The 11,687-nt window shown below is 45.0% G+C and overlaps 1 protein-coding gene across 1 annotated transcript in view; it reads left to right on the forward strand.

The window, feature by feature from the left end:
- The window catches only part of LOC137380217 (monocarboxylate transporter 5-like), a 60,299-nt gene that overhangs the window by 41,639 nt on the left and 6,973 nt on the right, over positions 1-11,687 (forward strand). Inside the window, exons 6-8 of the mRNA XM_068052032.1 lie at positions 5,785-5,996; positions 7,265-7,358; positions 10,401-10,586. Of these exons, the coding sequence (XP_067908133.1) occupies positions 5,785-5,996; positions 7,265-7,358; positions 10,401-10,586 (492 nt within the window). The remainder of the gene's footprint in view (positions 1-5,784; positions 5,997-7,264; positions 7,359-10,400; positions 10,587-11,687) is intronic.

Here is an 11,687-nt window from a genome sequence, read left to right on the forward strand (position 1 = left end):
TATTCTCCTCCTGTTACTCAATTGGACTTGATCACAGTGGTAAAAAGGTAACAATACACTATAATAGGCAAGCACAGAGATCAACTTGCTGTGACCTATTGTTTGGATATAAAAAGCCCAGAATTTGATTGGCAGCAGAAAAAAAATCAAAACTGAAGGTATTTTTATTCTGCCGTGCTGAATTATTTGTTTCGTAGAATCATAGAATGGTTACAGCACAGAAGAAGGCCAATAGGCCCATCTTGTCCATGCCAGCCCTTTCCCAATAGCCCTGCTAAATGTTTCTCTTCAGTTGCTTATCCAACTCCGTTTTGAAAGGCCCGATTGTATCTGTCTCCACCACACTCTCAGGTATTGCGTTCCAAATTCTAGCCACTTGCTTTGTAAAAAAAAATTTTTTCCTCATGTTGCCCTTGGCTCTTTTGCCAATCACCTTGTATCAGTGTCCTTTGGTTCTTGACCCTTCCGCCAATGGGAACAGTTTCTATCTACTCGGACTAGACTGCTCATGGTTTTCACAGAATTGTTACAGTGCAGAAGGTGGCCCATCTTGTCCCCGCCTTCTCCCCGTAACCCTGCACATTTTCCCTTTTCATATAACCGTCTAATTCCCTTCTGAATGCTTCAATTGAACCTGCTTCCACCACACCCTCAGGCAGTGCATTCCAGACCTTAACCACTCGCTGCGTGAAAAAGTTTTTCCTCATGTCACTTTTGCTTCTCTTACCAAATACTTTAAATCTGTGCCCTCTCGTTCTTGATCCTTTCCCGGCTCCCTATCTACTCTGTCCAGACCCCTCATGATTTTGAATACCTTTATCAAATCACCTCTCAGCCTTCTCTTCTCCAAGGAAAACAGTCCTAACTTCTCCAATCTATCTTCTTATAGAATCTATCTCCATTCATTAGGTTATAACACATAGTTAAATCAGAAAAAAATTGATGGGTTCTGTCTCATTTGAATTTATCTGCTGGGAATTGGCTTGGATCCAAAAATCCTGCACTGAAGAGCTAACTTAGACAAAGAAGTGAGGAGGCGCCAACACACAGACAAAATGAACAGTCACCCACTCCCAGACTCATACTATTTTGGTTTCCGCTTATAGAACACTTACACTATAATAGGCAAGCACAGAGGTCAACTTGCTGTGACCACCACACAGTAGCATTGTGTAGCTGAAATGTATTACTGTGTGGTGGTCACAGCAAGTTGACCTCTGTGCTTGCCTATTATAGTGTAAGTGTTCTATAAGCGGAAACCAAAATAGTGCGAGTCTGGGAGTGGGTGACTGTTCATTTTGTCTGTGGGTTGGCGCCTCCTCCCTTCTTTGTCTAAGTTAGCTCTTCAGAGCAGGATTTTTGGATCCAAGCCAATTCCCAACCAGATAAATTTAAATGAGACAGAACCCATCAATTTTTTTTTGCTTTAACTATGTGTTATGATGACCTAATGAATAGAGACAGATTCACAACGGAACAATTTTCTCTGTCTGAAGAAACATTATTTTGATTGTTGCAAAGTATGTGCTGCTCTAAGGTGTAAATTAAATTAATTATCAATTGCCAGTGAGGTGTTTAATAATACATCATAGCACGGAGTATGCTGTGGAGTGGGATTTTTGTAACTGTTTTGATCATGATCGTTATAACTTTTGGCAACAAATCTGGATTCTACTACAGAAATAATTATTCAGTTTTGTTGCTCTAGCCCATTTTTAGGGTTTTCTTCGAAGCCGATCTTTGGGATCTCCCTGCCATACCCTGGAGGGTGAGTGAGATAGCTGCGCTCAGACATCTTCCAGTATTGCTTTATAATTGAACTTTAGGGGACCTTCAAGCAATAGGCATACAGCACCCCACAGTGGTAGGAAAGGAGAGAGGACTTGCATTGATATCCAGCACTTTCATAACTTCAAAACATTCCAAATTACTTCACGGTTTCCAAAGTACTTTTGAAGTGTAGTTATTGTTGTGATAAAGGGAAGCAAAGCACACAACAAGCTCCCACAAGGAGTAGTGAAGTAAATGGCCAGGTAATGTTTTTGTGATATTGGGTGAGGAAAATATGTTAACCAGGAAAACGCCTCAATGACCAATGCCATGGGATCTTTTATATCCACCCAAGAAAGCAGGTGAACATTTCGTCTGTGATATCCAACTGTACAGCACTCTCTCAGTACTGCACTGAAGTGTCAGCCGAGATTATATGCTCAGTTTGCTGGGGTAGGGGCTTGAGGCCACAACCTTTTGACTGCCAGCCTCGTGTGCTACCACTGAGCCAAGGCTGACAGTGTGCAATCGGCTATGCTGCGGTTCAGCTGGCCTTGCCTGTGGAGGGAGAGACACCAAATAGAAGTTAACCACTAAGCCCTTCCTGTTGATGAATCACAGGGGCTGGTCACTTGGTGCCTTGGTAGCCACATGTAGAGGCCTACTTTAGGTCGGGAAAACGAACCCGATCGAACCACCGTGGACCCGAGCCAGAGTCCCTCCGCTTTCGCCCCAGGCCCGACCCGACCCGAGCCTGCCCTGACTCCACCCGTCCCAAGCCCGACCCGTCCATCCGTTTACTTACCTCCCAACTCGGAACCTCCACGAAGCTGCCGCGCATGCGTGATGACGTCATAGTGACGTCACTCGCTCACTGCGCAGACTCAGTTTCATCCCGGACTCCCAGCTCGGGTAAGTTTTTTATTTTTATTTGTAATACTTACCGGCACAGCACTGACCCTGTGTGTCCTGCCCGACCCGACCCGACCCGAGCCTGAAGGCCGGAGCCTGAGGATGGGCCTGACCCGACCCCGACACGTGTTGTTGGGTCCTGTCGGGTTCAGGTCGGATAGCAGGCCTCTAGCCACATGGGTGCAATCGGTGATGCCTTGAACCTGGGGGAATCCAGTGATGCAAGCAAATCCTGCTGCTCTCTGCCTTGGAGACTGCGTCTGTCTGGAATTGGATGTAATGCCCAGCTATCGCAAAAAGGGCATCAGTGACCTATGAGATGCAGTGGTGTGCAGCCTCTTGCGAGATGCCATCAAGGCTCACTGCTGATACTTGGAAGGAACCAGAGGTGAAGAGGTACAAGGCCACAGTGACTTTGACAGCTACTGGTGGGGCATGGCGAGCAGTGCTGCGAGGTGTGAGGTCTTCGGCGATGAGGGCAGAAATCTCTCTGACCATCTGCCTGGAGAATTGCAGTCTCCTGTGGCTCTAGTTTTCTGACATCTCCAGGTAGCTCTGTCTTTGCCATTGGATCCAGTGCTGAGGGTATGGCCTGCCTTTCCTTCCTGTCCCTTGCCCCTTTCTCCTGCCCTCCTCATACTGGGGACTCTGTCTCTACTGCTGAGGATGTTGGTCCTCAACGTCACTGGACCCAATATCTGAAAAGCGTGCTCCCATTACCAGCTGCTGCTTTCCTTGCTGAACTCCCAATTATGTTTGGAAGCCTAATCATTTCTTCTTATTCCCCAACGATACCAGGAGGGTCACACCCTGTTGCACTGCCCGAGCGCGCACAGACCACTCTCATTTCTGCATCTACATACCCGATGGCACCTTTGTGCCAATGGCTGAGTGTCTCTGTCAGCTGTGCTCGCTCTTATGGACCGACCTAATGTCATGGTGCGACCATGACTGGGTCCCCACTGGGTTCCCTCCTCCATGCACCTGGTCTGTTCCTGATCCACCAAAATCCCAAACTGGCCCTAAACAAGCTCACAATGAGTTCATTAACCACATTAATTGGCCTCATTCCCAAATCAGGTGGGTTTCCGGGGTCTGCCTTGCCCCCTCCTGAGGAAAATCGCTGGCAGCAGGAATGGTGACATGAAACCAGCATGCCAGCTGGCAGCACCATTTTTAGCGTGTACCCACCTCCGTTCCCTCTCCCAGCCGGACCTAAAAATCCTGCCCATGTTTCAACTGTGAATTGCTTTGGGAAATCCTGAGGTCTTGAGAGGTGCTATTGTTATGACCAAGGCGGGAGCAGTGCACTGTCTTTCTCTAGTTCCACTTCTCCATGGGTCACAACATGTACTGAAATGTTTTACCCAGTTACTGATACAGCCAATTATATACTTGATCTATTTTAGTTTCAGAATAAAATCGCCCAACCAGGTTTCGTTAATAAACAACAAGATTATTAATTTATTATAAAACAAGATTTACTCAATAAAGATGCAAAGCTTATTAACACACAGGTTGGAATATAAAAGTTCCCTTCTAAATACCCAACACACACGCACGCACGTACACACACAGCTTTCTCTGCAGAGATAAACTTTACAAAAAAGGAAACAAATACTTTGGCCAAATACTTGTTAATTCTTGAAGAGAAAGGATAAAATATGGAATGTTCCCAGCTGGCCCTTTGGCCTGGTGTCCAGGTACATGTAGACGGCTGTTACTGGGATCTTTCTGGGGAAGTTCTTTTCAGGCGACGTTGAGGACTAGTCTGGCAGGCTTTCCAGGAGAAATGCTGCATCAGTTTCTCCAGTTCCCACACAGGATTCTCAGGGTTCCTCAAACAGGTGGAAAAGGATGAGCTGGTGCCTTCTCTCCCTTAGCAGGTTTACATCCCAAGTGAACTCAAACAATATCCAAAAACAAAACCAAAACTCCTGAGCCATAAACCCAGACATGTGACTTCTCTGTAAACAACTCCAATAGCCAGCAAGGCTCTTTAGCTTTATTTAGCCTTCATTGTCTCTTCCAGTAAGTGCTTTAAAGAAAATCCAAAGTGTCCTTCCAGTGACCCTTTTAAAAAAAAAAACAAGTCCAGCATCTATGGAATCTCTTCAGTCTTTCAGATGAATCAATTTACACAATCTTTTAAACACAAGTCTTAAAACATATTGGTAAGGAAGCACCTTCATAACACTAAATCAATCAAAGTGCTTTCTTTCATCTTCGGGAGTACTTGTTCAGTGCATTATAAAGTTGGGTGAAAACTAATGGGTGCCTTATTTTCTTCAGGCCTATACAATAACAATTGGTTTAGTTTGTATTTTAACCCACAGATGCTGTTACATTATAATTGTGATTAACTGCAAAATGGAAGTTAATATGAATTGTTTCAAATACAAGGTTAATGACAAAATAATCTGTTTTGAGTACATATATACTTGAAGGGGGCATAATTGTAGGGCTATGGGGAAAGAGCAGGTGAGTGCAGACTAGGCTTATATTCCCTGGAGTTTAGAAGAATGAGCGGTGAATGAATTGAAACATATAAAATTCTTAAGGGGCTTGACAGGGTAGATGCTCAGGAAATGTTTCCCCCTGGCTGGGAATCTAGAACATGGGGTCACAGTCTCAGAATAAAGGTTGGGCCATTTAGGACAGAGATGAGAAATTTCTTCACTCGAAGGATTGTGAGCCTTTGGAATTCTGTACCCCAGAGAGCTGTGCATGCTCAGATGTTCAGATTCAAAACAGAGGTTGATAGATTTTTGGGTACTCAGGGAGTTAACGGACATGGGGATAATGTGGAAAGGTGTAGCTGAGGTAGAAGATCGGCCATGATCTTATTGAATGGTGGAGCAGGCTTGAAGGGACAAATGGGTCTACTCCTGCTCCAACTTCTTATGTTCTTATGAGTGGGACTGATTGGTTAACTGGTGCTGGGCCAAATGGCCTCCTTCTGTGCCGTATGATTCCGTAATTTGACAAAAAAGTAACCTTATTGCCACGGTCATTACAATTCTAACTTACATATTTTCATTGCCAACTTACAGTGTGTTACAGTCACAGATAGTTCTCCTAAAATGCAAGTTTTTGTTGCAGGAATCGTTGAGATTGTGGCTCAACTCATCTCTGGCTATGTCGCTGACCGTAACTTGATGGCAAAGTATCATTACCACAAAGTCTACCTTCTGTTTTGTGGAGCTGTCAATCTTTTGGCACCCCTAGCAAAAACTTTCCCAACACTAATGGTGTACATGGTTTTCTTCGCCATGTTCTGTGGGGGTTATATGACCTTGTTGCTTCCTGTCCTGGTGAGAGGGAATTTATTCATCATTTTACTTTTATTATTCTTACCCCATTTAAGCTCTTCCCACCACTTACTACACATAGTTCACCCGCAACCTTCCAGCCCTCTGCCTCAGCTTCCCAGTTAGAAGCCACTAGGAGGTATGTCTGAATCACCTAGGGTGATTTTCCCTCCTTTTAGGCTTTCCAACATCCAACTGGCCACTCTAGCATTAAAAGTAGCAACACAAATGGATGAGGCCATGATGAGTGCAGAAGGGTTCATTTCTAGTAGAATAGAATTCAAAAACCAGGAAGTAATGTTAAATTTATAGAGAACTTTGGTTAGACCACACCTTAGAGTACTGTATCCAGTTCCGGTCTCCATACTGCAGAAAGGATATGGAAGCATTGGAAAAAGGGTCGAAAAGGTTTACAAGGATGTTACCAGAATTGAAAGGGTGCAACTATGAGGAGAGATTGAACAGGGTGAAGCTTTAAAATTTGTGAAGGGGTTTGCTGGGGGTGGGGTGGGAGGGGGGCGTGGTGGCGGTGTGTGGAGCAAGTGTTTGTACTTGTGGGCAAGTCCATAACAAACAGGGCACACATATAAGATAGCCACTAACTAAGATAGCCAAATTTTAAGAGGATTTTCTTTATACAGAGAGTGATGAGAATGTGGAACTCGCTGTCACATGGAGTGGTTGTGGCAGGTGGTATTGAAGGGGAGGCTTGATGCAAACATGAGGGAGCAAGGAATAAGGGATATTGAGGGAGAAGGGAGGTTGCAGGCAAGGTGGGAAGAGGTAATTAAGATTGGGAGAAGGTTCATGTAGAGTATATACACTGGCTTAGACCAGTTGAGCTGAATGACCTGTTCCTGTGCTATTCTATATAATTCTGTATAATTCTATTTCACGTAAAGAAACTTGCAGAAAATTGTCTCGTGAATATTTGCGTCTCCAAATTCACATCTTACTATTCTGTGCCTCAGTAAGTTGCAATAAGCTTAAGTTAAGGATATTTTACAATAGACTGCAAGGTAAATCTGTTTAACTCATGATAGGTAAATCATTTCAGTCAGAGGGCATCTTAGCTACAACTCTGCAGAATAATTTTATCCAGTGAAGTACGGCAAGTTTAAATCTCAGATTTTCCAGGAATCTCAGGAACTAGTGGACCTTGCCTCCTCCCTTATTCATAAATGTTTTTAAAATGTATTCATTATCCTGGCTTCAGAATGATGTAAATTCTGCTTTAATTCTGCTTTAATTGAAATTTCTTTTTTTTTTAGGTTGACTTTATTGGAATCCATAGATTACAGAAAGGATTGGGCCTCTTCCAGTTCTTTGTGGGGATTGGCTGCTTGATAGGACCACCAGCAGCAGGTAAGCAGAATCTCCTGGTGTACTCCTACCCCCACCGAAAGTATTATCAGACACACAAAGTTAGACACAAAACCAGTAGCTTAGGAGTGTGAGAAAAGGTTGAGAAGTGGACGTTTCAGTGACTGTTGAAATTATTTAAACATGATACTTACAACTCGCTGATTGGGCAAGGTGTCTCACCAGCCCCAAGTGGGTGCCCTTTCCTTAATGTGAAAGTGCTGAAAAATGTAAATATTTACATGTTTTTTAAAGCAATTGCTGAAAAGAATTTAAATCAGTTCTGTGCATGGCTCAGCTGATTAAGACGGTGGTTTGGTTGATGCTCAGAGAACAAGAAGATCCCAGGTTTGCTCTGTCTATGCTAGTTATTCAGTCTCAGTTGGGCTGATGGTAGTGGCACTAAAATTGGCCTCAGTCCTTTAGTTAAAGAGGAAAAAATCAAGCCAGGGTGTCAACCCTGTTATCCAGTTACCTCACCTGCTGCCCCCTCCCACCCCCACAAAGTGCCTGCGAGTGGATGTCCGATGAGAATAGAATTAGACTCTGTTGAGACACTCCCTAAAACTGTCATACATGAAGAATGGGCACTTAGGCGAGATACACGACGACATCTGGCAACCATGGAACTGTAAGCCAGCACGTTGGAACATACCTTCAGGAGAAGGAAAGCATAGGGTCAAAAAGAAGAAGAAAGTTATATTTTAGCCACAAAGAAGTGATAGTGAAAGTGTCTGACCAGCTGCCATGCTATAACATATGGGCAAATATTAGAGTGGCCTAAGAACCATTCTATTAAAGCCATACTGGAGTGAATTTCACAACTTAACACAAAACTGACTGTTATGTAAGCTATAAACGTGGGAGTGGCCTAGAGTCTGAAGCAGCTGAGCATCCGACTCCTAACTAGGCAGTGAGTCACAGGGCTCACATGTTAATAGAACGAGTTTCTTCAGTGCTAAAGCTGCCTGTAACTCCAGTCTGCCTACCTCAATTTTCTCTTCCCTATTTTCAGTCTGCATGACATTCAGACTGATTCCCTCAAATGGGTGAGCTTCCTCATTGCAAAGCTAAGGGCTCCTTATCACTCCTCCATGTTGCTTCAGTTGCCTCAGCTACCATAGTTTCAAGCCCAGGACTCCTCGTGACCTTGCTCTCTACCTTGGTGATATGGGTGGGTGAATTTTCTCTGTTCTCTGCTTGGTTTATAGAAGCAAAGTTGCATTGGGTGTAGTAAAATGTAGAGCCACCTCACAGATACCAGGGATTAAAGGGTTAAATCATGAGGGCAGGTTGCTTGTGTTGTATTCCCTTGAGTGTAGAAGATTGTCAGAGGATGATTTAGTCGAGGTGTTGAAAAGGTTAAAACTATTTTCTAGATTTAGATTAAAAGAAAATACTTCTTCTGGTGGGGGAATCAAGAACAAGAGGACACAATGGGCTGAATCTTGTTCTCCTCCTGATGGTGGGTTTGGTGGTGTGGGGGGGGGGGGTTGCTGGAGAATTGGAGCGGCCGCCGTGGAACCCGATATTGGGATTGCCGGTTCTGATTCTCCCGGAGGTGAGATTGGGCGGCAAGGCCGTCGTCAGCCTGTGGCCAAAGAAAGGCCACTTCCCACCGCTGTGGGGATCTTACGAGTGGCGCCACTTCCCACCTCTGCCACGTGGGGAGGATGCCTTGGGAAATGAGGCGCCCTCCCTGTGGGCTTGGGGGGGAGGAGGGGTGTCCCTCCTTCGTGGGTGATTTTTGGCCCACGGAGGACCCCCCACCAGGAACCAATTCCGGACTGGCCCCGGCGACCCCAACTCACCTACCTGTTTTCTGGGGTTCCACCGTGGGCTCAGTCTAAGGCCTCTGCAGTACCCCCAGCTGCCACCACTCCCAGTGGCGCTGCCAATACTGCTGAGCTGCAGGCTCTGTGATTGGCTGGCAGCTCTTGAGTGCCGGATCTTGATCCCTATTAAGTCTTTAAAGGGACAGGCGTCCCGCCTCCTTAAACTTTCACCACAAAAGATATCGCTCCAGGGGGCTGAAAAAATGCAGAGGCAGGGTTCCCCCGCCTTTTCGGCCCCGAGCCAGGAGTCCCGCCTCCTGCATAAATTCCAGCTCAATCAAGGTAAATGGGGTCAGATTTTCTGGGGCTAGCCTGAATGACCCTGGCGGGTGGGGTGGGATGGTGGTTGGTGAGGGTGTTGCTGCAGGGGTGGCCATTGCCGCCGAGGTGGGGAGCTCTCTGTGAAAATCAGAGTGCCCATTCAGGAGGGCCCCCCTCCCCAAGCCCGCAGGGAGGCTGCCAGTGGCAGCAGGGAGAGGACCTTAATTGGCCACTTAAGGTCCTCAATTGGCCTCTGGGTGGGAAGACCGTCCGCCACTTTCCCTTTCGCTGGCAAAACGCCATGGAAGTGGAAAGGCGGCGGGCACACCACCTCCACCCTGCCTCTCGATTTTCCATCCCCCCCCCCCCCATCCCCTCACAACTCCCTGACCTCCCAGCCCACTCCTGAAGGCCCCATTAAATTCCACCTCACATTTTGAAAGCTGCAAAATCGTACTCCAAATAGGTGTAGGGGTACAGTCACATACTGATTATGTTACTGTACTAGCAATCCAGAGGCCTGCACTAATGATCTGAAGACATGTGTTCAAATCCCACCATAGCAGTTGAAGAATTTAAATCAATGAATTACATAAAATATGGAATAAAAAGCCAGTTTCAGTAATGGTGGCCATGAAACTACTGGGTCACTAATGATCCATCTGGCTCACTGATGTCCTTCACGGAAGGATTTCTGCCGTCCTTACCTGGTCTGACGTTTACGTGACTCCAGACCCACAGCAATGTGGTTCACTCTTAACTGCCCCCTGAAATGGCCTAGCAAGACACTTATTTGTAAGGAAGAAAGCAGCTCACCACCACCCTCTCAAGGGCAATTAGGGATGGCCAATGCCCATTCCTATGAATTAATAAAATAAAAGGTTCTGATTTGTTTAGAAGTTTTTAAAATTCCTGTTATTTAGCTAAAGTCCATTTCTCGTGTTCTTAGGTGCTCTTCATGACTTCACCAAAAATTACGATGCTTCATTCCAGCTGGCTGGCTCTTGTTACTTCGTCTCAAGCCTAGTTTTATTTTTTGTTCCACTGGCTGAGAGAAAACTGTCCAAAGAGGCTAAGAAAAAAGTATTGGAAGACTGCAAAAACTTGGCTCAGGAGAGCATTCGCCCTCCATCTCGTGAGTGTTCCCCTGTGCAGAAAGAGTATCTAGAGCTGGAAAGCATGGTCTGAGGGTTGCCCTGGCCAACAGTGCTTTAACGAGCTTGGGTGTTGGGAGTAGCAGGCCCTGGATTTTACCCAGTACTGGTGTCTTCAATTGTATAGATTTTTAGCGGTAACAGAATAATAAATGAATGAAACCACTTCTGTCCAACAGAAAAGAAGAGGTGGTTGGCTGTCAGATATTTTCACCTATCAAATTGAGGAGAAACTGGAAGTTTGATGGATCTTTATGGCTTTAACATTTTATACCAATTTCAGGCCAATGAAAGTTGGAAAGAAAGAGAGCAGCACTTTATTTGAACATTCATATTGAATACTGAAGAGTGTAATAATTTCAACAGAGCAATATTTATGATGTTTTCAAATTATAGGTTTTCAATATACAAAACAGAACCCAGAGACTGATACAAATGAGAGCATCAGTGTTGTCAGGGAGTTGTAGAGGAAGTGTTAGTGGATTGGCAATATTAGAATATTTTCAGTAAAGACCATTTTGTGGAGTTCAAAATGAATTCCAATATTCCTGTTAGCCACATTGTAGAATTATCATATTATCAACACTGGGAAAGCTCTGAGGGCATATAACCTCATTTCCTGGCTCGGAAGTAGCCAAAGTGATATCTAAAAGAAATCAGGGGCAAATGCACGTTAAGTAAAGAACAAATATAAAATTTCATAAAATGTCATTGAATGGATGAGTATTGATTCAGAGCCAAATCTAGTTCTATATTGACTATAGTTGGAGTCATACCTAGCACAAAGAAGATGATTATATCTGGTGGAGGCCAATAATTTCAGCTCCAGGACATCGCTGCATGAGTTCCTCAGGGTAGTGTCCTAAGCCCACTCTTAACTGCCCCCTGAAATGGCCTAGCCAGTTTGGACAGTTTTCTCTCAGCCAGTGGAACAAAAAATAAATAGCTGCTTCATCAATGACCTGCCCTCCATCAGAAGATCAGAAGTGGGGATGTGCGCTGATGATTGCACCGTGTTCAGTACCATTCGTGACTGCTCAGATACTGAAGCAGTCTGTGCCGGCATACAGCAAGACCTGGAC

The sequence above is a fragment of the Heterodontus francisci genome, chromosome 19 (genome assembly GCF_036365525.1).
Source record: "Heterodontus francisci isolate sHetFra1 chromosome 19, sHetFra1.hap1, whole genome shotgun sequence".
Classification (NCBI taxonomy): domain Eukaryota; kingdom Metazoa; phylum Chordata; class Chondrichthyes; order Heterodontiformes; family Heterodontidae; genus Heterodontus; species Heterodontus francisci.